Here is a 27,651-nt window from a genome sequence, read left to right as displayed (position 1 = left end):
TCATGACTGTTAACAACTTCTTGAGTGCCAATAATCACCACATTCTCTTCAAGTTTCACCCTTTTATCCTTAAAAATAGATGTCATATTCCGAGCAATTCTATCAAGTTTTGCAGGGTGTGAAATCAATTCATCCAGCTTCTTCTGGTTTTGTTTTAACTTTTCCAATGAGGAATACACTTGCTTCCTATTCTGGTCCAACTGATTCTGGGTACTTGAAGTAACCATGACTAACTAGCTGAATCAATCTACCCAACAGGTTGGCAGGAAACCGCTCTGATACCACTGTAATATCCCTTGGCTAATCTGACCCTGTTTCGCTTATTTGAACCCCAAGGAATATTGTCAAACACTTGGCATACAATGTTTGAAGCCGCTGTAGTGAATTCTTTGTTTGTCTTCTTTGGGTTTGTAGGCTGCAAATGAAGTTATGGAAAGCTTCTAACAATGCGAAGTTGTTATAGAAATGATATACTAGCTGTTTTAGACCTTTCCACACATATGTAATGACTGAAATTAACTAGTACAACTAGTTGACATTAAGACAAACACTTGTCATGCATCCCACTGTATACCGACAGCCATTAGGCATTTAAGCAAACAATTGGCATGAAAGCTAAGTGGCTGATCAATGTTGAATGTTACCATGAATGTGGAATATGCAAATTATATCTCCATGAAACATATGCAACCTCCAAGTATTTCATGATATAATCATAATAGAAAATGATGCAATGAAGTAATGATTTTCTAATACAATGACCATAGATAGAAAACCTGGAATTTCAATGGCTGCCTTGATATATTGGTTTGATTCTCCTCATATGCAAATCCCTTGTCAAATATATATAGCTGTTCAACCTTTCTAAATCCCCTTCTATAGAACTCAAACTACTGTAGCGCACTGTTCACGGCACTGTAGCGCACTGTTCATGCGCACTGTAGTCTCTTTCAATTTGCAAACAAACTCCGAAATAAACCCTCCAATCAGCTCAATATTGACTTCTGAATGAAGCCAACTCTCACAAGCATAATCAGATGATATTGCACACCCTCTATATGCTGTTACAATGAAGAAGCCACGCTCTCCAATGCCGACAAGCCTTGAATCCTGCAGAAGCCCTTGGTATTCTACACTTCAATGCTCCAGAGAAACTTCAATCAAAAACTCCAATCACATAATCAATCCCCCTTTTCTTTTTTTCAAAAGCCTTATATATATTTCCCATGAAGGTTTGATTTTCTCCAATAAGGCATTAAATCAATTAATGATATTAAATGACATTTAATGATATAATATTTTCACTTTGTCATTTAATATTTCACCTTGGTAAAAGAGCCACAATTAATTAATTAAATGGTCCCCTTTAATGATACTTGGACCCTTACTTAAGTTATAATATAAAATTATATTATAACTTAATAATATAAGCTCAAAACATTAATGTTTATTTAAACTAAATAAACATTAATATCTCCATTAATATTCAACATTTTTGAACGCCATCTGAACTGGGAGCTGACATGATGAAGCTGCATATGACCATACCCCCTTTACTAAAAATAGCAGGGGTCCATCTCTAACATCCCAAGACTTACTAAAAATAGGAAGTAGAGCAAATGATGTCCGAATGATGCCAAACGAAGACCAAACTGAAGCACTCTGAACACTGGAGATGATACCAATCCTCAAAAGACCCTCTATCCAACACATTAGCCTACGAGGGTCAGGATAATAGGCTAATCTCACAAAATCCAAGTCTGCTAAAATGGGGACATTACACAAAAGTACCAAAATCCTCCTCTTACACTCCTTGCGAACATGTGACTGTTTTTGTTCCAATCCATGTTTCCAATGATCTTTGGGAACCAAGAGTGCAATATGGCACAAATCAATTCCCCAAATTATGAGCTATAGGCCCCCATGCTACTAGAACCTGATCCACCTTTGAGCATTGAAGAAGTAAAAGATGCAGTGATTTTTTGGTTTTATCTTATTCTTTATTCGTTCTTTTCTTGAAGTGACTTCAATTGTGTTATCATCTCCCTTACAACCCAAGGCTCATAATATTGGCACAATGAAACATCAAGTTCAACCAAGTATGTGAACAAGGTGATTAATGTCTCCTTCGAGAAACTCCAAATCACAATATTTGGAAAATCTGGCCTTCTTGTGCTTGGCCTACCATGCTTCTAAGAATGGTCTTTCTTGTATGTTTTCAAACATTAAAATTGTAAATTGTTCATCATAGGGTAATTATACATCTAAAGGTTAAATAAAAAAATGTAAGCAGCAAAGCTAACCAAAATGCAAGGAAAACCTTTTGAAAAGGGAAACAAAAAGAAAAAAAGCAACATGCAAGGAAAAAGTGATAAAATCCTAGGGTTTCATTTATTTATTTTCTTTTTACATTTTGAATTTACAATGTATAAAACTGAAAATACTACAGTAAAATATAAAGAAGAATGAACGAGAACATGAATAATGGAAAAAATGAAGATACTTAATTGACCTTGATTTGATGGTTAAAGTTGGAAGTTGGAAATTTGTAATTTAAGTGCCTCGTTTGCACATATCCACCATTAATCCAACCCTATCAGCTTGTTTCCCAAGAATGTTCAGCTTCTTTGAAGAAAAAAGAAAAACCAAGTTGGGCAAAAATAAGCTCAAAATGGTCTAGTAGTTTAAAGTGTTAGTTCCTTTTTAGGGTTGAAAGTGGTATATCTTTTTGAAGTGTTTTTTTTTTCGCATATGTATTTTTCTATAAGTGATGGGCAGCTCTGCAGACTTGATAAGTCCAGTCTTGGGACTCATGAGTCATTACTTGGAATCATGAGGGTTGGAATTCTAATTCATAGTCTTGCTGAGGAAACCTTGGACTTTGACTCGAGAGACTGTCTGGGTCCTTGGCAAGGCTCATAATATATAATAGATATGTTCAATATGCTTATTACAATGATACTTGAGCATCCCACACTCTTACTACTTACACATTGACGAACAATTTAGATTGCACATTTATTCAATGAATCATTCATGCTGCAAGACTGGATCCAAACATGCATCTTCACAGACATACAGTTGTATTTTATACTGTGGAATTAAATGATACACAATTTCTTTTGTGTTTTATATTGTTGTCTTCTGGTTATGCAGAAAATCTGGTGTATCTTAGCAATTTTATCTTATGGCATTTATGATTTACCTTAAGGGTTGTATAGCAAATGTACTTTTCAGATTAATTGATTGATCACATAAAAAATATGGATTATTATCAAGGAAAGTTTGTTTTAATCATACATCAATCTAAACCTGATTATGTCATACAGGTTATCTGCACTATTACACCAGCTTCAAGTAATATGGAGGAAACGCATAACACCTTAAAATTTGCCCAAAGAGCCAAACGAGTTGAGCTTCATGCAGCTCCAAACAGGGTATGATTTGTTTAAGAATGGTTCACATGTAGGGAGCTGGAATGGTTTCAAATAGTAGACTGAGAGCATGGGTTTTAATTGTTCATATATATGATTTTTGAGTTATTTTAGATGAAAAAGATGACTAATGAAACTGAATTGTTACTCTGTTTAGATCATTGATGAGAAGTCGCTGATCAAGAAGTACCAAAAGCAGATTACTAGTTTGAAGCAGGAGCTTGAACAATTCAAGAGGGGTAATCTTGTACCTACCCCTCAAGAGGATCTCCTTACATTAAGACAGAAGGTTTTCTCTTCCATTCCTTCAATAATTCCTTTTACTAATTTTAGATCTTTCTTTTCCCCTTTGTATTTATTTCCAATTAGGTCAGTTATAAGTTCAGTGTTCCATATGATTTCTTTACTCTTCATTTTGAGCATAAAGTCAGCTGAAGCTTGGTGTTACGTCAGTTGAGGCATAATGGGATTGTGAAGCCATTAAATGTTCAAAGGTTTCTGTATTTTTGTTTGAGCTTAGTTTCTTAGACTTTGAGTTCCATTCTAGAGATTTTTGATTGGGGTAGTGTGTCAAATGAGCAGGAAGTGAAAATGCAGTCAAGGTTAGAAGAACAAGAACAGGCAACAGCAGCGTTAATGGGAAGGATCCAGAGGCTTACGAAGCTTATATTAGTTTCTTCAAAGAATTCAATTTCAGCAAATCTTCCTGAAAGACCTCTTCATCGTCGAAGACATTCTTTTGGAGAAGATGAGGTACTTAATATTTTTGGGCACTTTCTAAAACTTCAATGAATTTTATAATTAGTTATTAAGGTTTGCTACCAACAAGGACATCCCATCACCCTATTGGGACATAAACTATCAGACATGCCTTTTATACATGTATATATTCGTAGCTTGTCACCATATGATTGATATTAATTTTTCAAATGACACTTCTTATTTATATTTCAAAATTTGATATACAGATAATTGTAACAGTTTTGTTTAGGTCACCACCCAGTGAGACACCAATTTGGTATACGAGACCTCCATGTAGAAGCAAATTAATTTTACAGTTACCTTATATATTGTTCAAATTTGTACCTTTCAAGTTCTAATCATGGACCAAACTTGTGATAGATCAATTACTGCCAATACCTCTAAGCCTGAGCTTCTTCTTTTGGCTACAGATAACTGGGGTAAGCAACCCTACACCAAAAGAAGATATATATGATATATATGATATATATGAATGCCATCTACCAAGTTATATTCTAATTGTCTAGTTGGAACTCACAAATATGAGAATGGTAGAGTCGAGAGTCACTAGAATCCTCAAGATATTAGCTAGCTTTGACTAGGTAGTAATTCTTGGCCTCAACTTGCCATGCGTAAAGTGGAATCCTGGAAGAGCTTGCAGAAGATCAAAGGCAACATAAATTTGACTGTATGATTCACCTATAGCATTATACAACACAAATTCAAAACTTGCTACTTTATCCATAACTGAAGTGTAAATACAAACAACAAGTCTAGGAAACTGCTTGGAAGTCATTTGACAACCAAGAGAAACTTGTAGTACATTTCTTAGAGTAAAATGTTATTCCATTGTTTGCTCTTATGAATCTAATCAAATTCGTAGCCTTTAAAGGTCCCATCTCTTCAATTTTCATAAATTTATCTGGATTAGTCATAAAACAATCTTTACAATCATCTCACTTCTTTAGGTATGAAACAATCTTTATAGTCAACTCACATCTTTACATGATGTAGGAGATGCGAAGGACGAGGAAATTATGGTTTGATGAAATAGGTTTTTGTCATCTTGTAGGAATCTCTAATCAAAAGCATGCTTACAAAGATCACAAATCCTCATGAATTATTGTGGCACAACTATTTAACCATGATTGAGATTGTTAATATTGATATAAGATGGCAAAAAGGATGAACTTCCCAAGTTGTGTATGCAACGACAACATAGAGAGCTTGGAAGCTCAACTCTGTTGATGCGTGAAATAGTACTTCTACTATTTCCGGTTGACACAGAATAGAATGCTAAGTATCCTATCCTCTCTTGAATAAGGAAATCCTTAATGTTGTTTTGGATGATCAAAGGGGACAACCTCAAGGTTCCAAATGTCAGGTCTTAACTGCAGGATAACTCAGCAGTTTGATGTGTTTTGCTAGTAAACACAAAGGGACTTACCGTTACAACAAGTTGGTCTGCCTCTGACGATGCCTTGGTTCTCAAGTTGGGAAAATAAACAACAAAAGATATAGGGTTTAGGAATCCTAAGTACAATGGTAGTAATGGTTGGTGCTATGGGTTAACAGATTTCCACAAACTAATCCCTACTTTGCCAAAGATATACTGACAACTTCACAGGGATAGTGCAAGCTCCAAGGGAATGAAGGATTTTCAGACTGGAGGTACTCATTTAGGCACCCAATTCTAGCGCAGCCTAAGACAAACACCTACAGTTGAACTAAGCACAATAGTAAGGTTCAGACTAACCATTCAAGGTGACCTACAATTAGCAAGCCCCCAATGGTATGAACCTGAAATGCATCAAATACCCTCACACTTCACCATTAGAATCATTGAACTTTAACTCTAACTGACCAAATGAAAAGAAACCATGTAAACAAAAGGAAACAAAATGACAAACACCATACTTCAATGCTTATATATTTGTTTCAATTGCCATTACAACAATTTCTGCTCAATAGCTCTATTCTACTCCTAATCTGCTAATTGCAGCTACTTCTAACTATCTAACCTTCTAGTTGTCTAAAAATTCTAACCCCTTACGAACAGAGAGGCATTGCCTTTTATAGATTTTTACATCTCAAATCAAGGGGCAGGATTGACTGCATCTAGTGGCTACAATCTGCCTTCTAGAAGCCTAGCCGCTTTAGCCCATGTCAGGTAACTCTCATAAGTTCACAACTGCCTCTCAACTACTTCATCAACTACTTGCAACTATTTGACATCAATTTTGCAATCAGGTAGTTGAGAAATAACTAGCCTGTGTCCCACTTGTTTTGAATTGCATTAATGGGGCCCACATGTAGTTATTTTACAATAAGGCAATATTGTTTGACAAACAAAATGACTTTCTGGAATTTTCTACTATGTAATTTTTGGGTCTACACATTCTTGGGTAGCATTTTGAGTGTTGCAATTGTCTTCTAGAGACTTGAAAAAACGACATCAGTTTGGTCCTTCTACGTTGCAGCACCTTGCTCACAAGCACTACTCTATGGTCATCATTTTGATCTTGTGAGCTCGATCTTCATCCTCCGGCCCTAGCACTTTTCAATCTAAGATTTAAGTTTTCCCTCGGCTCTTTCTAACAGCGTTGATCTTGTTGTCCTCATTTTTGTTTTCAAAAATGAAGGACCATTACATGAAATTTTTGTGAAAAAAAAAAAAAATTACTCTATGGCACGCTTCCCGAGGCAGAATTTCGACTAATCCTTGGACTGGCTTAATCCTCAGTCCATCCTTGAACTACGTTTCGAATTTCATCAAATTCTGGGTTCGTTTGCTATGTCTTTCCTTCAGTCGGGTTTTAAAACCCCAACTGCAGGTGGAGAATTTTCTTCAAACTGCAAGTTTTAATGATATTCATTGTTTTGGTCTTTGTAGGGGAATTTTTGACCAATTACATGTGCACTTTTATTTCAAATATGTTACTTGTAATTTATTTTAAATTTCCCCTTTGTTGTTTTTATCTTTTTATTGTTTTTTGGTCATTTTTAGTTAAAATAGGGATTTTTTGGCTCAACTGCAAGTAAACTTGCAGTTTGGTCAAAAAACCCCTACTTTAATGGTTTTCACATGTAATAGGGATTTTAAATCCCCATTACATATGTGCAAGTAAGCTTGCAGTTTGGTCAAAAAACCCCTACTTTAATGGTTTTTGCATGTAATAGGGATTTTAAATCCCCATTACATATGTGCAAGCAAGTATAACTTGTTGTAGGGATTTTATTTCCCATTTACAAGTATTTAAAACTTGCAGTTTGCTCCAAAAAACCCGATTTTGCCTTGTAAGTGAAAAAGTGACAATTTAAAACTTGCAGTTTGCTCCAAAAAACCCGATTTTGCTTATAAAGTGCATTTTTGACATTTTAAACTTGCTATTTGTCCAAAAAATCCCGATTTTGCCTAACATGTTGAAAAAGTGAAATTTTAAACTTGTCATATCCTCCAAAAAACCCGATTTTCATTGTTTCATACATTTTAAACTTGCTATTTGTTCCAAAAAACCCGAATTGCAAGGAAAAACATGTTTTTTGAAGATTTTTAGCAAATTTTTGTGGAGATTTTTTTGGGAGATAGAAGGTGTTTTGGATTCCTTCCTATTTCCATGCATTTTTAGACACCTTTCACGCCACATGGAGGTTAAGTTTGCTGGTTTTTAGGTTTATAACAGCAAACACGTTTTTGCTAAAAAACCACGTTTTTCTTCATTAAAAATGCCACGAATCAGCAATGTTATGAATCGTTTTGGCTTGGTATGCTAAGGTATTGAGGTTAGAAAGAGTCTTGGCCATTTTCCATGCCATTTCTCATGCATTTGCTGCCACGTTTTTCAGTTTTTGCCATTTTTTCAAAAACGTGGCTAGGGTTTTGGAATACGGTTAATTTCTTTTTAAGAGATATTCTTCTTTATTTCAAAGATTGATTATCTTTTGGAGAGGCATTTTCACATTGGAGCAAGGTAAGATTTATTTTCTTCTTGTTTCTTTTTTCTTGTTTTCTTGTTTTTTTTTCTTTCTAGTTGTAAATTTGTAAATGGTTCGTTCTTCCCCAAAAATCAGATTTTGTGAGAGAGATTTTCCCTTTTGTAAAGCAATTTTAGAATTGCATTGTTCTTCCCCATTTTCCCTCTTTACTTGTATTCGGGATTTTAAATTCCGATTACAAGTTGGATGAAAATCATTGTTCTTCCCTTACGGATAAAAGATTTAACCATCTTTTTTTTTTTTTTGAAATCCGGGTTGCAAGTTGAAAGTTCTTCCCATTTTTGCATTGGCAAAGTTCCAAGTGATCTTCTTGAAATTCATTTTTACCTATCCGCTTCCAATTCCCTCATCCGTACATACCAATTCATCCACTCATTTCACACCTTCATTCATTTTCCCCATTTAAAGTCTACTTGCAGTCAGCCATCCAGAACCCGAAATTGGTCCAAAATGCACTCAAAAAACACTTGAAAATGAGTTTTAAAGGACCAATTACAAGTGCAAACTTGTAGTTACCCATTACACATATGAAGTTGCATGTTTGTTCCCACATTTGCAAGTTAATGCTCTTGTTTTTCCCACACATGTAATGCAGCTTCCAAAACCCGAAATTCACTTGTGAGCCCATTTTCGCATCAATTTATCCCTTCCCTTGTCAGTCCGGTTTGCACACACGATCTACCAAATCAATGGATTAAGGCATGGGCCTTATTTTGCAAGAAGATTTCAAGAATGAAGGATGATACAAAGAAGAGATACAACAACAATTCATGGTTGAGAGCATAGAATGCTTTCAAGACAAAGATGGTCATGACATGAAAAGAGGAAGGCAGCCCGTTCCCTCTTGAAAAGCTAGTATTACCCCAAGCAAGAAGACAAGGATGCAAGTTCCCGTTCCGGTTCAAGATGTCTTTACCAATCTAGAATACTTCAAGTTCTAGCATCCTGAAGCGACATGAAGATCATCACAGACAAAGGATGATGCAGTTAGAGTCGTGTCTTTAGACACATGGAATAGTTTTAGTTATGCATTTGTAATTTCGTTTTGACAAGTTACATGTAAAAATATTTTTTGTAAAATGCAAGTTACACATTACTTGCACTTTTGTAATTACATGTAAGACAACTACAAGTTGTGTCCGATTAGGACTGTAGTTGGAATAAGTCTTAGTTAGTTGGAGTAACTCTTAGTTAGTTAATGAAGTCTCAGTTAGTTATTGAATGAGTCTTGGTGGTTGAGAGAATCTCTCAAGTTAGTTAGGATCCTCCCACCTTTTTCTCAAGGCTCCTCTTCTATAAATACTGGAGGAGTCTATTGTAATATTTATCTTTTTGAAAGCAAGCAAAAACTCTGCCAAATTTACAGCAAGAAGTCTTTGAGCTTATGTATGTGAATTGAAGGTTTTGAAGAATAAGAAAGAAGGATTACTCAAGTTTTGAGTCTTTGAACTACATGTTTGAGTTTGAATCTTTTTATTTCTTCTATGCAAAGTGTTTCTAAAGGAGCTTAGTCCAATCTGATTTGAAGTCTTTGAGCTGCAAGTAGAGAAGATTAATTAAAATAGGAAACCCTCTTGAAGGAGCAGCAAGTCTTTGAGCTTGCGTCTATTCTTGAGGAAAAATTACTGTTTGACAAGAAATAGCAGCAAGTCTTTGAGCTTGCATTAGTTCTTGTCTTTGTGTTAAAAGAATAGATTATTTCAGTCTTTGAGCTGTTATCTTTTATTCGTTGTAAAATTTAGTATAACAAAGGGTAGATAGGACTTCCAATAGTCAAGTCTTTGAGCTTGATATTGCTGTCCCGTCCCGAAGGAAGTGATGGAAGTCTTTGCGCTTTCAGGAAACTTCATTTCCTTTCTCTCATTTCACTTGAAAGTAGTTACTGCTGTTCGTTTTCAATCGCTATCCTTTTCTGTGAAGAGAAAAGGATATTGTCTTTCTTGAAGAAAGAAGAAAGATTGTTGTTCCATCCCATTTTATTTCAGTTTTAGTTAGATAGGGGGAGCCTTCCCTTAATTAGGAGAGTTTTTACTCGTGTGCTGTGGTTGAAACCACAATTTTGTATATTTCCCCCAAGTGTACAAAATTTTCAACCAACAGATCTACAAAAGCAAGTTCAACCTGAATCAATTACCTCAAAAAATTTAAGTAATTTTAACAAATATTAAATGTTGTGAAGGCAACATTGGGCTTCGTTTCGCCAAATAAGAGGGGAAAATGAAAGATGTTTACTTTTAAAACAATTCGAACCTCCTTTATCTCATTTCACTTTTGACTCAAGATCATGCCACTTTAAAGGGAAAAGTTAGGCAATTTAGAACAAAAGTGCCAAAAAAGTTCCTTTTATGATTTCACCTAATGTTTTCCTTTTAGGGAAAACTTCGGTGATTTGGAGCAGAATTTCCAACGAAAATGTTAACGTTTTGATGCCTATAATTCCATTGAATCCCCCCTCTTTTTTTTTTCTTAACTTAACACCTCACCTCCTAAGGGAAATGTTCAGCAATTTTGGATGGAAATGTGAAAAGGCAATTGTGAGGTTTGATATTTTTTTTCTCCTTTGTTTTGAAAGAAATACCCCTTTCAAATACACGCACTTTACACTCCCTCAGGCGTATTTTTGGCATATTCGAGAATTTTCATTTAAATGATTAAATTGCAAGAGGTAAATGTATTTTGATCTCCTAGTAATTTGGACACCCCTCTCAGTGGTTTTTACCGAACTTGCCCAAGGCGAATACAATATTCTTCCTTATTTTAGCGTCCAAGTTCAAATTTATGCAGTTTGATCATAGCACTAGCACCTTTTTCGGGTTTATATCGGTATTTTTAAGGAGACTTTGAAAAAAGTTTTGATTTCAAACACGTGAATTTTATCCAATCAACCCCTTCCCTTTATTACTATTTCCATGGCATTTCATCGGGTCTTTCTTTGGCAAATGAAGGCGTTGGATAGGTAAAGCAAAAACACTTGAATTTTATTTCATCTTCTCCTGCTTTGCCCTCCTGGAGCCTTTGACAGTTATTTTCTCAAGATGAAGAGCAATAAAAAAACGCGAATCATTTGATATCACAAATGCCCGACATTTCTCCTTTGCTATCTGACCTTGGCCATATCGAGGAGATTTTGGCGAATACAAAGGGTTATGTAAACGCAGTTCAACCCAAAATACCTTGACTTATACTTTCGTTGCCCTAAGATGCTTGTATTGGCTTCATTTTTTGGATTAACTCGACAGATGTGAGGGAATTGTGACTCTACCTTTCGCGTTTTGATGTCCTACAGATTTGCGCATGATCAATTTTTCTTTTTTTTTCTTTTTTTTTGGGCGGGGTGTTCTTCAGCAGATTGAGGATGAAAGGTTCGAACTTAATATTTCATTTGCCCTTTCAGCATTTGTTCTAGGGGTTTCTTTGGCAATTGTATCGGCCTTTGAAGACGCGATAAGACAGTCGAAATTTGTTTTGGTGAGATTTGCAATAAAAAGCCAAAGCCTTTTTTTACTTCTCTGCACCATAGACATTGTTTCCATACTTGGGATTTTACGGGGATATTCTTGGTGATGCAAGGGTAATGGAAAGGCCATAAAAAAAATTCGACTCCGGCAAGCAATTGCAAAATGGGGTTCCCTGTTAAAAAGACGAGGTGTGTGTGCGATATGCACAACAAATGGCAACTCGGCTGGGAAATGTTCCTGAACATTTCAAGTATGACAATCCGGATCAAACCCAAAATCTCTGGCCTATACCCTACAAACCAACCAAAATGACAAAAGATAGATTCAAAGTAAATATGAGGTCGCAAACTGAGTCAAGTCACCAATCTTGGGAATCAAGTGTGCGCAGTGATGTTCATTCCACCTTAAATAAAGTTGAGACACCATTGTTCTATCATGACAAGTTACGTAGGGTGACTCTAACTTCATAAGCAACTTGGATATTGTGTCGCTACTAGCAAGTGTCTATAGCCCCGACGAGGTTATCACCTGTAAGCTCATAGAGATTGCTCTATTTTCAGTGGATTTTCTTTATGAATACCAGCAGAGGTGTCTGCACTCCCCAAGCCAAGCATTTTTGATATTTCTTTGCTTTTCACTTTTAATTTTTCACTTTGACTTGTAAGCAATGAAGCCTATGTGGGATTGCCCGTTACAGTGGTCACTGAAGCAAAGCTTCAGATTTTTCACTTGCAATGACTTCCCTTTGACAAAACAACAGACCTATAAGCAATATTAAGCGTTAAATTTGCGGTGATTGCAATGTTGGTGACAAAATGCAATAAGCAACTAAATTTTTAAAATGTTTAAGCCTTAAACCAAATGAGCTAACTATTGGGGCAACCGTCAATTAGGTGCTCTACCAAGGTCGACATCCAAGAAATGAGCCGGAAAAATCCCGACTTCATACACCAAAGTTGAACAAAGCAAACATACCCCTACAAAAATGACAGGGAGACAACCCTTACGAAAGCAAACCTACACTTAAAATAACAAAGCAAACTACTCTAAAGTGAAAAACAGGAAATCTAAGCTAAAAACAAAAAACAAACTACTCTGGAATAGAAAATAAAAACCTTAACTAATTATATACAAGGAGAAACCGAATGTACAAAATGTGGACTGTATGCATGTGTCCTTGAACTAGGATGATTTCTTAGTGTCGGCAGCAGTATCAAGGTAGCAGGGATAGTTCTGAAAAGAAACTTTTCAATTGGCTTCTCTCGGGGTTAACCATGGCATTGGGCAGTATTAACAGTTGGGGCAATTCATTAGGTCCATGGTCAATCCATATACAGGTTGTTTTCCCAAAATATTCAAAATGAAACCAAAAATATTCAGAATTAACAGCGGAAAGGAAAGAAACAACCTGGTGTGCTTCTGAGTCGTGCAACATGTCGTGTGGCGGGAGCTCCTTAGCAGCTTCAGGAGGTCGCAATTGATGGTGCAGCATCCTACATCCGATGTGTGTGGATCAGCATCAAATTATGTAGCAGGTTGCACAGGTTGAAAATCAATCACGAACTTGAACTCGGGGAAGTGGGGGAGTGCACCCATTGGTGCATCTTCAGGTTGCATAAACCATGCAGCCTCGTGAGTTTTTGTCAACATGTCCTCAAACAATGAGGACTCTTCCACAACATGATTAAGCTTTTAAATTGTTCAACTAAACTTTATGTTGGTATGACTCTTCCACAACATGTACGAACAACTCTTCATCGATTAGATTTGTTGTAAAGAACAAATATTAAAGATTGAATCTCCACACAAAAAAATATGAGATGAAATTGTTCAATGGAAACCAATAACCAAAAGAGGAAAACTTTCAATCCTCTTAGCAAAATGGTGATCATTGAATAGAATCACTTTGAATGAATTAGAGGTTTTGCCCTCCAACCCAAATACCTAGAGGGTTCTCGTCCTCAAGTGGAAGGTGAACAAATGTTTGATTTCAAGAATGGGGTTTTAGATTTCATAAAAATGGATGCTTACTTCTATGCTTAGTCACTCCTTTAACCCTCTTTATGATTTAAAAACTATTTTCTGCCTCATTTTGGACGTGACTAAAATACCTTAATAATAGTACATTGCATTGCCCACCTTTACTAGAAATGCTTTTTAATATTGTACCTTGTCTAATAAGAAAACATAAGTTGCCTTTTTATAAAAATAACATAAAGTTACTAGGACAACCTAAGTTATATATTATCTTATTTCCCTCACCTTACCTATTTAACCTACAATGGCCTGAAATTGGCCCTGTCTCATTGATTTAAGGTTTAAATTGAGGGTGACTCTCTAAATATCATAAATTTTCTTAAAGAAGTACAAAGCCCATGTTGGATTGTTGAAAGTATTATAAGGGATTCAATTAGTATTCTTAAGTCCTTTTAAGAGTGCCATATCTCCATATTTATAGGGAGGGCATTAAGCTAACTAATTGTTTTGTGAACCTTGGAGTTTCAAACTCTTTGAAGCTTAGATGGGACTTTCACAATCCCCTTCCCCTCAAGGTTAAGGCAATTATTAATCATGAGAGCGAATATTCTTAATGTGGCTACGCCATTAATTGCTATGATTAATAGCTGTCATTTCAAGGTGAATTCCACACAAATTTTGAGTAATATTTTTTGCCCCTTTCTTCTTTATCTATGGTGGGGTATGCTATGTTTCAATCTGCTTCTTTGTTCTACAGTCTCTTCCATCATGGGTGGTGATAGGAGTCATGTCAAGCCAATTTCGTGTGAGGGGTTGAAGAGTAATGCTCGGGTATGGAAAATCTTGGTGGAGAGGTTACCCCGTATTTAGAGAAGCTCCATGGTTGTTACTTGCAAGTTACTAGGGCTTTTGTTAAGGGTTGGAAGAACCACATTGTATTAGTTTTTTGGCATGGGGTTGGAGATTTCAGAAGACTTTATTGGCCAAATTTCTGGATTGTCGACTAGATGCAGAAAGATCTTCAAAGATAGAAAGGCTTTGAAGGGGGCAATGAACAAAATTTTCAAGAAGAATGAGAGATAAATTGGTTAAACTCACCTCTTGTGGATATGTTAGGATCTCCATTAAACCAGTTTGGGCTGACATTGCCGAGGCAATTATGAGGTAGTTTATGCTTGACACTAGGTTTACTTCTCTATTTGGGTATCATTCCATTTTTCCCTATCACTTTCATCATAAGCAAGCAGTTTCTTTTCCTTTTTATCTACTTTCTTCCCTTGAGTCTGAGATTAGAGATCATAGCAAGAATTCTAAGCTTGCTATTCTTCATGAGGGTTTGATTTTGTTAATTATGGAGTATTGGAACTTTTTTGTCTATCTCTGTCAAGCCTAAACAAACCACTAAAACTTGTAATAGTATCCATATCAAATGCATTACTTGGATATGAGCACTGGTACTGAAGATAAAACAACGAAGGAGGAAGAGTGGCTTGCAAAGGAGGGAGATGGGGATTCTAAGGAAATTTACTCTAACCCCCCCCCCTCTAAGGACAAAACTAATACCAAAAAGACCTCTAAGAAGCAGGATAAGCCCCAAATTTCTTGTACTAGGGACTCCATTACTAGGGTTGAATATATGGAGACTACTGTGCATTCTACTATGGAAAAAAGGAAAAAGACTAAACTTGATAAGGGGAAAGGAAATGATAACCTGGTGGGCAAGAACCATATTTTTGAGAAAGGGAAAATGAATATCTCTACTGGTGAGGGGGTGGAGTAAGGCAAGTGTAAAGGCAGAGAGAAAATGGGGAAAATTGTTAAAGATCAGCACATTGATTTGCCTCATGAGGACCAGGTTCCTTCTCAACATGATCTTTCTAAGGATTTCAACTTTCTAAACACCAATAGGGAGGAAATTTACAGTGTGCTCAATTTGGATAAGGAGGGTGTGATGGGACAATTCAAATTGTCCAAGTGGTTTTTCCTTGAAATCAATAAGATTAATGTGAAGCTACGGTCTCTTTAGAACAAAATGGAGGCAAAGGATGGCATTGAGGATCTTTCTAGATGTAGGGCAGAGAACAAAAATATGTTAGCTATCTTGGAGGATGTGGCTAAGGACGTAATCCTGACGAAGAATAAGTATGAGAGCCGCATTAAGATGTTGGTGCATAGAATTTAGAAGGAACATTAAAATCTTAAAAAAGGTTGTGAAAGTGAGCAAGACAACAATTGAGAATAGTGTTGAAGGGCTCCACGTTTCCAATGAGAAGGTGAAGAACATGAGAGTTGAGGACCTGATGGGGATGCCTGAGGATACCGATGATGTTGGTAAGTGTTGTGACCTTTTCACACATTGCCCCATTGCTAACAAGGACCCCCTCTTTTCCTGCTTTCTGCATTGTTAGGTTAGGGTTTTGGCTGCTTAGTGGGCAATTTTGTGTTTCTGGTGCCCGAGTCTTGGAGTTTTGGTCATGCCTAGTGTCGTTTAGGGTTTTTGAAGTTATAGGATCAAGCACGTAAAATTGAGATTTCTAAGTGATCCTAGTTTGTCTAAGTGTTAACCCTTTTGGAGTGTTAACGTGTTTTCAAATGTCCTCGTCAGTGATTTTAAGTGCTAAGGTGTTTTCAGACCTTTTGAAGTTGTTTTCTTGCTCCTAGAGAATTATTCAAGTTGATTTCGCACTTTGTTCCGATAGATTCCCTTGTGTTACGCTCCAATTTCTGATGAATTTGCCTAAGTCTAGTTTCGTTTTATTGAGTTTTGAAGTTTCTAAGTGATTATGAGTGGAAAAATCATCATTTTCCGGAGTAAAAGCCATATTTTAAGGGTTAAAAGTTCAAAATTCCACACTAGAGGTGCTTTTCCCCTCATATTCCTGACTACCCATGGTTTTCCCCTCTCAGAATCCAGACTAGACATGGATTTCCCCTGAAATCCATACTTGCCTCATTTTTCCACCACTGTGAATCCATGCTAGGGTCATTTTTCCCCTCGAAGCATTAAAATTTGACTAAGTGCCAGGATTTATGTTGACTACCCACGTTTTTCCACCAGGGAGGTATGGACAAGGTTGCTGATGATGTTTGCATTCATTCCACACCTAGGTTGATTTTCCAACAGGTATTTGTGACAAGTTTTTGAGGATTTTTGTCCAGATTTTTATCCAGACTTAGCGATTTTCCACTGAGAATGCATTTTTATGATTTTGAGTCCGGATTTTCATCCAGACTGAGGTCGTATCTCCACCAGAGGAGTAATTTTGAGTGGATTTTTTCATTCCACACTCATCTCGATTTTCCCCTAGCCCCATTTTTATGCACATTTGATAATTTGAGTCCGGATTTTCATCCAGACTGGGATCGATTTTCCCCTAAGGGGATATTTGATGATTTTTTTTTAAGTGATTTTGTGAGGATTTCTAATCCTTACTAGGATCGATTTTCCCCAATTGGCCCATTTTGGATTTAAATTGAAATATTTTAATAAATGAGCCTCATTTTAATTGTTTTTAATAAAAGGCAATGATTATTTAAAAGATGAAAGCAATTAATAAATGATTTGCAATGAGCATTTAATGTTTCAACCTTGTAGAAGCAAATTAGTTTCACCCAAGCAAGTATAAGAACAAGTGTTTTATCCCACATTGCTTGTGTGGTGAAAATTGGTGATGAAAGTAAGTTTAAAAGGAGGAGTCCAGCAGTATTTTATTATTAAGTTTGCCAGGTGGATTCCATGCAAGGGCGATTTTCTCCATAGTTGGCGATTTTGGAGCAAGTGTTGAAGTGAAGTGTTAGATTGAAGACTTATTCCTTCCTCCATTCCAGCCAGCTGGACAATCCACTCCATTGCTGCCATGAAGCTTATTGACTCCATTGCTTCAGATTTTCGATTTTTGGGGAGTAAGCGATTTTTTCTATTTGGCAACTTTGATCATTTTAGAGGGCTCCTACCTCTAAGTTAGCGATTTTCCTTAGGGCTGCTATTTTTACTGCTGTTATCAGACTGGTTTGCTGCCATTGAGACCCCCCCCCCCCCCATGCCACGATTTTGGTGTAAGGCAATTTTTTGTGTTTGGGGTTTTCACCTCCAAACAAAGGTGATTTTCCTTGGTATCACTTGGTTGGTTGCTGTTCTCAGACCATTTTCAGACCATTGTTGGCAGATTGGTGTACATTGAAGATCATTTTCAGATTTGTGGAGGATGGCGCCATGGCTGGGAAAGTTCAATTTTTATTTGGCAATTGTTTGGGGCATATTTTGGTGGATTCCTTGCATGCTTCATACCGCCATTGTTCCCTACTTGCTGTCATTTGCCTCAAATCTGAGTTTTAACTCCATTGCTTTAGGTTTTGACCTCCATTGTTGGCTGTACATTCATTTTTCAGACTTAACTTTTATTGCCCAGCCAGCTGCAACTTTAGCGATTTGTATTTGGAGACATTTTGGAGGCATTTTGGGATCATTTTCAGACCATTGGAGCGCTGTCTCAGGTCTGCAACTGTGTTATTGGCTGCTTGTCCTCAGAAATTTATCTTTTACTAGCCATACCTATGTTCCCAAGACTGATTGTTTTTCATCATCAAGACTGATTTTTATCAAGTTTGTGCATATTTTTGAAGGATTGCAACATGTTTTGAGAGGTTAATTTATTAGTTGCTGGTTGTCTTCAGATTTGTGACCTCCATTGTTGATTGCGGAAGGTGTCTTCAGACATAAATTTTGTGAAAACACAACCTTTCACACCTTTCCCTAGTCACTCTTGATCCGGTATACTCCTTTGCACTATGATTTGCACGAAATTTCTAAGTATAAGGAGGTGTTGATTTCATGAGGGTTTCATACCCTAGTCTTGTCACATTTTATATTTAAATTGTTAAGATCTACCTAGAGTGTGGACTATTTTCTTGACTTCTTGCTCTAATTAGTCTAAATTATTAGGAAGTCAAGAATTCTATTAAGAATATTATATTTTCCTAAGTTCTAACTTCAAACTTCGTACAGGTGCGATGTCGAAGTCCGGATTTAAGGAAAGAAGAGAACAACAGAAGATATTGGAGACTCGATTCTATCTAGAGTCTGAGATGTCATCCAGATGGAAGGAGATTACGGATACAAACATGCATTTTTCTGAGCCTGAACCTAATGCAACAGCAGATGTCCAGAGTCGGAAATCAAATTCCTTCCCCAACGTATGTAAACATTATGAAGAGTAGTATTTTTCAAGCTGCTGGATTTCCACAGTCCATACAATGCAGTGAGCTTATCCTGGAGTGTGCACGATGTTATGATCCTCGCTCGCGAATGATCAGGACTCCGAAAGGCGTTGTCATTGTCTACCTTGTTGAGGATGCGATTGCTAAGGTGTTTGGAATTCCACATGGAGTGGATATGAAGGATACAACTAAGGATGAATATGAAGAGTGGTACACGAAGAAGATAGATGCATGTAAGAGTATAATAAACAAAGTGTGGATGATCTACCCTAGGCTTCATCATTCCGAGGCTCCCAAGACACTCATGTGCACAAACTTCAAAGAGGAATATAGTGACTTAGTATTCCTACTTAACAAAGTGATGGGGACGTCGTAGGGTGCAATATTCAATGGATGGATGTTCTACTTCATCTAGAATTGTCTTAGAGGGACATTCATAAATTGGTCTAGAATCATAAGTGACAATCTAGACTTTCAGCCAAGGAATGTAGAGCGGTCCGAGTCTTTCGCCCTGACTTCCTACTTGGTATACTTGCTTGCATGGTTCATTTCATACAAAGGATTGATATGCAGAGGTGAATTCGGGAATGGGCAAGGACAATTCAGGAGTCATGAGTGCTATCCCCAGCTGAACATGTATAGAATTGAAGACTATAAGAGAGTGAATGATGTATTCACCATGTACATCATGCGGATGCTGCAAGGCGGAATCCACAGAAGATTGTCCAAAGAGGCAACAGAGCTAATAGAGAAATATGGATCGTGGTATATTCAGTTTCCCACTTTCACGTACCTTAGGATTCATGGGTTTCAATCCGAACCCTACAGGCTTCCTAGGTATCCTTCTGATAGAATGATCTTGTTGGAAGTGGTGAGACAGCTTCTAGAGTTTGATGTCATTCAGAGAGAGAAGCAGAGGACAGGCATGACATTCCCTATTTCAGTTGGGAAGACGTTGGAGGTTTGCAGTCTGCCTTAGCCGCCAACACTGCAAGTGAGGAGCTTGCATTCTATCGATTTGTAACCTTCAAGAAAAGAGAAAGATTTGATCTCGATAAGAAAGTTGGAAGGATCAGGGGAGAGAAGTTCATCCACAAGGTAGACATAGAAGATTATTGGGCCAACTTGATGGACGAGCAGGTAGTGAAGAGACGAATGTGGTCCAAAATGTCAGTGGATTTCATGAGGAAGTGTGGAATTTTCCTCATTCTTGATCAAGTGTTAGATGACAGGGATCATACGCATCTACAATATGAGAATGAAATGAAGAAGGCAATCTTATTGCCTAATTGGTCAGAATCAGAAGAGATTGATCTGAATGTATTGATGAGAGAGGTCTTGAGTTTCTCCCGTACATGGGTAGATATTCAGATGAATAAGTTAGTTGATATGGGTGTTTCCTTCACTTATGAAAAGATGAGGCCGGAAGAATCTACTTCCGAAGATGATCGGAAGACTATCAGTGATGTCAAGATTCATGCAGATGAAGAGAGTCAAGCTCCCAAGAGAAGGAAAAACACGCCAGGAGGAGTCAAGCCCAGAGGGAAGAAGATTGAGGAGGTTAAGAAGAAGAAACAAAAGACTATCATTCCTTCACCTATCATTCCTCCACCACCTCTCAGTGTCTCATCAATTAAGGAAATTGAAATAACAAAGCAAAATAAGGAAACCCAGCAATGTTCCAACACAGTGATACTACCAGAGAATATTCAGGAGTTACATGCCACAACGACATCTGCTCCACCAAATGAGAATGATGATCAGTCAGGATCCCCTACTGTCCTTTTGGAGGTTAGTTTGAGAAATAAGATATATGATTTGACCAGGAATAATCCTAATGATGATGATGATGTTATCTCGGCATTGAGAGGACTTGATCGAGATATGTGTCTCGATGATGGTATGGAGATGGCCGCTATTCCTGATTGGCTGATGAGAAGTATGGAAAAGAGTAAGAAAACGATAGAGGTACGGCCTATTGATAACATTGATGACTACCTAGCTAGGAGCAATAAGGAGAAAGAACCCAAGAGAGATGAGATTTTGTCGCACATAGCTAGAGATGAGACAGGAATGCGGATTGCACAGGTTGTTGTTCCTATTGGAGGTGTGGCAGCGGACATTGCTACTCCAATGGATTTCCAGATTACTTCAGTTGCCCTTGGCCATACATCAAGAGAGCAAGAGTTTCAGGAGGTTGGTGATAACCTTAAGGCGATCAGTGCAAGGTTAGATAGAGAAATTGAAGAGAAGGAGAAGTACAGGGAAGAGAATATCAGACTTAGAGAGTATATTGCAGGGATAAGGCGTGAGAATCCCACCCTTATTTCCCCTATTGCAATTGATCATGGACTACATTCACACTATGAGGCAGCAAGAGATACACTCTCGGAGGTGGAAAAGTGGATTGAGAGTGCAAGAAAACAGGCAGACGATTTCCTTACTCAGTTTGTCCAGGCATATGATAGGACAACAGGGATTGTGTTTAGAATCCATTATTTGGAGGGAGCTTGGGAAGAATTTCGGCCTATTCAAGAGAAGAATATTCCACGCCTCAAAGCTTTGAAGAAGATTCTCAAGTCCATGTTGATCAGCGAGAACATTGTGCACAGTGGAGACAGATACGATTTCCATGACTGGTATTGTTCATTAGCCGTAAAGAGATCAACTTATGAGAACGCTATTGTGTGAATCGCACACCCATCCCCGTCTTGGACAGGGACCCCCCAGTTTGTGCCTTTTTGTCCTGCCCTGAAATTTGGCTAAGTCTGGAATTTCCTGATCCTGAAATTTGGCTAACTCTGAAAACTGAGGAAACCTCCAAAAACTAGAATTTGCAATATAACTCTTGGAGGGCCGAAACCACTCTCAAACATCCTGAAAGTATATATGGAATATAACTTAAAGTATAAGAAACTTATACTTAAATGTTATATTCCATATGCTCAAATTTCGGACCCAGAACCCAAAAGTTGAAAAGTTAAAGTTGCCAAACGACCCTCAAGGTCCGAACTTCACTTTAGACCTCCAAATTCGACCCTGGGGCCGAAATTTCTAAATATGACAAAATCGCAAAAGGTGTTAAGAGCTCTGAAATTTGCAAATAGACACACTTGGTCCGAAAACGCCTTTAGGTCCGAAAACCCGAAATGTTCTTTTCGGACCCCTAGGGATAAAATGAAACGAAAGTTTTAAAACGGACGCACTAGGTCTGAAAACTGGCAAAAAAAACTCTCCATGGTCCGAAAACGCGAAAAAGATGAAAAAAGCGTTTCAGATCCGAAATTCGCCAAAAGCGCTTCAAGCCCCGAAAATCACTTAAGTGTCCATTTTCGGACCCTACGACAAAAATTAGAAAATGTGAAATAGTGCGAAATGTTTCGAAAAACTCCTCCAGCTCCGAAGTTCGCTTTATAACCCCAAATTCGGACCCCTGCTCCAAAATTTGGAAGTGCATCGATTTCGCAAAAAACGTCCAAATGGTCTGAAATCTGGGTAAATTCGCCAAAAGGCGTTTAACGTCCGAAAATTCCAAAGTTGGCAAAAATTGTTCAAGCCCCGAAAATTGCTTAAGGTTCTTATTTGCGGACCATGGGGCGAAATCAAAAAAAAGGGTATAAAGGTGCGAAATCTTGCAAGGCTCCTCCAGGTCCGAATTTCACTTAAAGCACCAATTTCAGACCCTAGGGCCGAAATTCGAAGTTCCTTCTAAATTTATAAAAACGCTTGAAAGGTCCGAAATTCGTAGAGTTTGCAAGAAAGGGTAAAGGGTCCGAAGTTTTGTCGCAAAAGTGTTGGATGGTCCTAAAAGCGCCTTAGTAAACAAAAACGTTAAAATCCGAACTTCACTTTAAAATTTGCAAGAATATGCTGAAAGGTCCGAAGTTTTTTGAGTTCGCAAAAGTGTTCAAGGTCCGAAAATATTCCCAGTTCGCCCAAAACATGAAAACCTCCGAATTTTCAAAAACGCCTTCAAACCTCCGAAGTTTGTTATAAATTTGCGAACGCGTTTAGCTCCGAAATTCCAAAATGCTAGAAGGTCCGAAAATGCTTAAAAAGTTTGTATGAAACCCCAAGAGCTCCGAATTTCGCCCAAAACATCAATTTCGGACCATGGGGCCGAAATTTAATATTTGGAAGGTTTGTAAAAAATCCCCATAAGGCCCGAAATTCGCCTTGAGTCCGCCAATTTCGGACCCTGGGAGGCTGAGTTGGAGAATATGATGAAATTTCAAAAAGTGCCCTCCGTTCTCCGAAATTCACCAGAAAAGCATGAGTGTTAGAGTTTTAAAATCTGCAGAAGCTCTTCAAACCTCCAGAATCGCACCATAAACCCATTTAAAACGTCCAAGACTCGAAAGGTAAAATCACGCATAAATAAAAGACCAAGGATCAGATTTCACAATCGAAGAGAAAGAGAAGCATTTTCAAGATACATCTCACAAAGAGCTTCTCAAGCCAGACGTCGTAATTAAATTTAATGTTTGTTAAAATTAAATTATTTAATTTTTCAAATTAATTTAATGAAATGAAATTGGTTGATCGCAGGACGTCATTGGAGAACCAGGAGAAAGACCTGAAACGCAAATCGAGGAAGGATCGCAATTCAAGGTCAGGCGCTGAAGACTAGAAAAAGAAAAGATATAGGAGCGCAAGAGCAACCAAACATTGGGAACCGTGCCGCTGAACAAAGATGAAGTCCACCACCGGGACCACAGACCAAAGAACACTCTGAATGCTGCAAGTTTATGCATTCTCAAAAAACACACAGCTGGATTTAAGTCCAGAAATTCAGTTTTAAAGCTGAAATTGCTTTATTGTAAACTGCCTATGGGTCCCGTGCAAGATATTTTTGTGGATAACTATTTCCCAACCACCAAGAAGATTGGATAGACCTGAATTAAAGCCAAATAGTGGCAGGTAGTTGAGATAGTTGCTGGTTGGATAACTGAGGATTAATTCGGCATGGGTCATAGCTGTCAGCTTCTGGAAGGCAGATCAGGACCCTTGGATGCAGTCCATCCTGGCCTCTGATTCAAAATTGTAATATCTATAAAAGGCAGAGGCCTTTCTTTTGTAAAAGGTTAGAGATTGTTAGATAGTGAGATGGTTAGATAGTTAGATTTTAGAGTTAGAATAGGTTAGATCTTAGCAGTAGCATAGAGATGCTGCAGAAATTGTTGTAATAAGCAGATGAGATCAATATATAAACATTGATTTGGTGTTTATTGTCTTGTTTTCCTCCTGTTTGCATGGTTTCTTTCAGCATTTTAGATAGATCTTTATGTTTTGGGTGTGCAGGTATTTGATAGATTCGGGCTTATACCACTGAGGATATGCTGATTGTGTATCCTTTTGTGTGGTTAACCTGAGCCTTCGATTGTGCTTAGTTCAATTGCAGGTGTCCATCTGAGCTGCGCCAGAATTGGGTGCTTAGCCGTGCGTCTCCAATCTGAAAATCTTCCAAGTTCCTTTGAAGATTGCACCGTTCCTGCAAGGTTGTGAGCTATTCTGGCCAAGCAGAAATTGGTTATGTTGAATCTGTCTACCCGCATACCCGTGTTGTTAGTTTTAGATCTCCTAACCCTTTCCTTTTGCTCTTTATTGCGTAATTTGAGAATCACAGCAGACTAGCTTATTGCCAGTTAATCGTAAGTCCCCTTGTGTTTCCAACATAAACACATCAAGCCACTGAGAGATCCCGCAGTCAAGACCTGACAAAAGAAACCTTGAGGTTGTCTCCTTTGATCAAACTTAGAAAACAGCATTAGAGACTTCCTTATCTCAAGAGAGAGTAGGATAATCAGTCGGCTATTCTATTCTGCATTGGCCGTATGGAGTTTGCAGCAATGCGATTTCATCCATGTCAACAAATGCCTAGTTGAGTTATACGGAGATGGAAGGATTGATTCAAGACATTCAGATGAAGATCCTTGCCTCAATTGAGGAGTTATTGTGTGTTGATGTTAATGATGCTAGTGGTTTACACTTAGCCGAATTAAGAGACAAGATGAAACTTATGTATTTTTGTCAGTTGGACTCTTTGAAGAAGAGTCAGATAGATGATTTGGTCTCTTTGTTGATTCATGTTCATACTTCGCAGAAGCTCATGCCAGATTGAGAGAACACTTTGGACACTTGCTCGGATTCACTAGACGTGATTGATTTGCAGCAAGATACCTTGCCTAGCATTTCCATGGAGGAGTTAGATTTTGTATTGGCTAGATTCTTGGAGTATGCTAGGAGAGAGAGAGATGCAGGGAGGAATCATCTAGAAGATTCCGTATTTGATGACTAGGTATCTTTTTATTGGGTCATATGTTGGTGGGGCCATTTTTTTATGTAAACCCTAATTAGGGCAATTCTAGAATTTTGTTGGCATGATCATGGCCGTTGATCTTGTATCAATCTTGGCCATCCATTTTGTAAGAGACTCTATATATACCTCCTTGTCTCTCATTTGTAAAAGAGTTTTTGTAGAATTGTTGGTATATGCTTGTTGACGTGTATTTTATACACAATCATACACAGAATAAAATACCATTAGGCATCTTATCCTCTCTTGAGAAAATAGTCTCTAACTGCTGAAGATCTGCAAAAAGGATCAGTTAGATGGACTCCAAGGTTCTTTTAGTGGGGTCTCCACGTGTGGACAAGCTTTTTAGTGGTATGATGTGATTTGCTGTTTCCTCCAAGGCGTCTTACGTATTCAAAGCTCGAAGATTTTACTAAACTAAAAAGAACTTTCAAAAAAATGGCAAAAGGACAGGGTTTAAGGAAGTCTAATCTAGCCTAGCCCTATGAACGACTTAGCATGAATGAGATTTGGCAAGACTCAACCAACTTCAATTTTGCCATAAGATAACAACTCAATTGAAATTAGTGCGATCTTCTAAGGTAATAATGGTGTTCAATGCATCAAAGACCAAGGACACTACTACGAAGGTACATATCCTAGATACGAAAATGCTTGAAGGTTAAGGACTCAAAATGTTTTCCAGTCGACCACGCAAGGCGTTCCTACAATCAGCAAGAAGCTAGTGGTTTGGATAGCGAATCCCACCAAATATCAAATCTCACACTTAGTCTTTCAAATTAACAAACTACTTTGATTGAGCGTGATTCAAGTACATCCAACAACCATGAAGATAACTTAAGAAATTTGCAACAAAACACCATAACTTCAATATTTTATTGATTTCCAAGTCATCATATACAACAATTGCTTGAATTTCTCTCTTCAAGACTCAATCTTGCTACAAAATAAAAATTGCTTCTAACTCTAATCTCTCTATTACATCAACTATTATCTCTCACACTTATTCACTATTAACTATTTTTAAATGAAATGAAAAATGGGGGTATAAATAGCATCCCCAGTTACAATGAAAGGTCCAGATTGAAAATAAATCAATGGACAAGATCATGACACCTAAACCCTAATTAGGGTTTGTTACAAATGACCTCCTTTTTACTGAACAATATTAAATACATAGCCAAATATTAAATTTGGCACAAAAATCTAGGAGGTATCAACCAATGAGAAATAAGATGTCATGTCATCTGTAACAACCTTTCATCTAGAATCTTATTCCCTTTCCAATTCTCTTTCTTAGCATATGCAATGAATTTTGTCACGATTCCTTCGATTTCTGTGATTGGAATCTCGGGAAGATTCTTGATACTCTCTTCTAAGTGGATAACCTGATCAAATGCATCTAGAAGAGCCGTGTCCCAAGTAGGTTCAAGTTCCTTTGTTCTATCAATCAGGAGCATGGTGGCATACATCTGATCATACTGCTCATCTGTAACATCTGCGTCCTTGCGAAAGATGATCTTGATCCTGTCCTCAAATTCTTGTAAATCCACATCTGTCTCGACCTCGATCCTTCTGCCAAGAATGGTACGAAGTACCTCAAATACTCTGTCCTGGATCGGATTGATCACCTCCTCAACTTGACCACATCTAACACTGATGTCCTCGAAGAGAACACTCTTTATATGGAGTAAGGTTGACCACTGAAACAAACTGTGAGAATCACCTTCTAAGATCCTCTCTTGTGCTAAAATTCTTCTGGATGTGTGTCTTATAACTTTCAAGACAGGGATGACTACGTCCTTGGTATGGGCAAATGCAGCTACTGTTGCCATCAATCTGTGAATAATCTCAAGAACTTGGATAGCCTGATGGGTGATCTTCGACATCCTTGTAACAAACTCAATGGCCACCGTGTGAGATCTATCCATCCAACTACATGTACGCTGGACCAGGTTCCTGAATCTTTCCGCTTCATTGATTGATTGAAGGGGCAATGCCTGCAATGGTGATCTAACTGGATCCTGACGTCCCAAAGGTTCATTGATGTGACTGAAATATGTCCTCCATGCACCAACCTCTCTCTCAAGCTTTCTATTCTTTTCTACTTCTTCTCTAAGCTTGTCCTTCAATGCCTCAAATGTGTCGGTGGCATCATCTAAAGTCTGCTCTGCTGTGGATGGTCCTAACTCAATAGTCTGTATATGGTAGTCTTCTGCTAGGATCTCACCCTCATATTTGTCTGCTGCCGGTGTAGCTATCTGCAGTTTTCTAGATCCAGTCTCATCTCGAATCATCTTGGACATCTTTGTAGCCTTCTTCTTCTCTGTTGTCATATGTGAACGTCCAACAAGACTCTCTAAATCAATTGCACTGTCCTCGTCCTCTATTACGATCACCTTAGTCAATCTTTCCTTCAACCAATCTGGGATATTTGATCTTGTCTCTTGAACTTGAATTTCTTTATGTACTATTTCTTCTTGTCTGGGAGGAGATGTTACTTCATTATCAT

The 27,651-nt window shown here is 37.7% G+C and overlaps 1 protein-coding gene across 5 annotated transcripts in view; it reads left to right on the top strand.

The window, feature by feature from the left end:
• Positions 1–27,651, top strand: part of LOC131073169 (kinesin-like protein KIN-7C, mitochondrial) — a 344,338-nt gene that overhangs the window by 209,053 nt on the left and 107,634 nt on the right. For all 5 annotated transcript variants that reach the window (XM_058009569.2, XM_058009568.2, XM_058009570.2 and 2 more), the window contains exons 13-15: positions 3,330–3,437; positions 3,592–3,723; positions 4,017–4,187. In XM_058009569.2, the coding sequence (XP_057865552.2) occupies positions 3,330–3,437; positions 3,592–3,723; positions 4,017–4,187 (411 nt within the window). The remainder of the gene's footprint in view (positions 1–3,329; positions 3,438–3,591; positions 3,724–4,016; positions 4,188–27,651) is intronic.

The sequence above is a fragment of the Cryptomeria japonica genome, chromosome 1, assembly GCF_030272615.1.
Source record: "Cryptomeria japonica chromosome 1, Sugi_1.0, whole genome shotgun sequence".
Lineage (NCBI taxonomy): Eukaryota > Viridiplantae > Streptophyta > Pinopsida > Cupressales > Cupressaceae > Cryptomeria > Cryptomeria japonica.
Note: the sequence above shows the minus strand (reverse complement) of the source record. Positions and strands in the feature narration are given on the sequence as shown.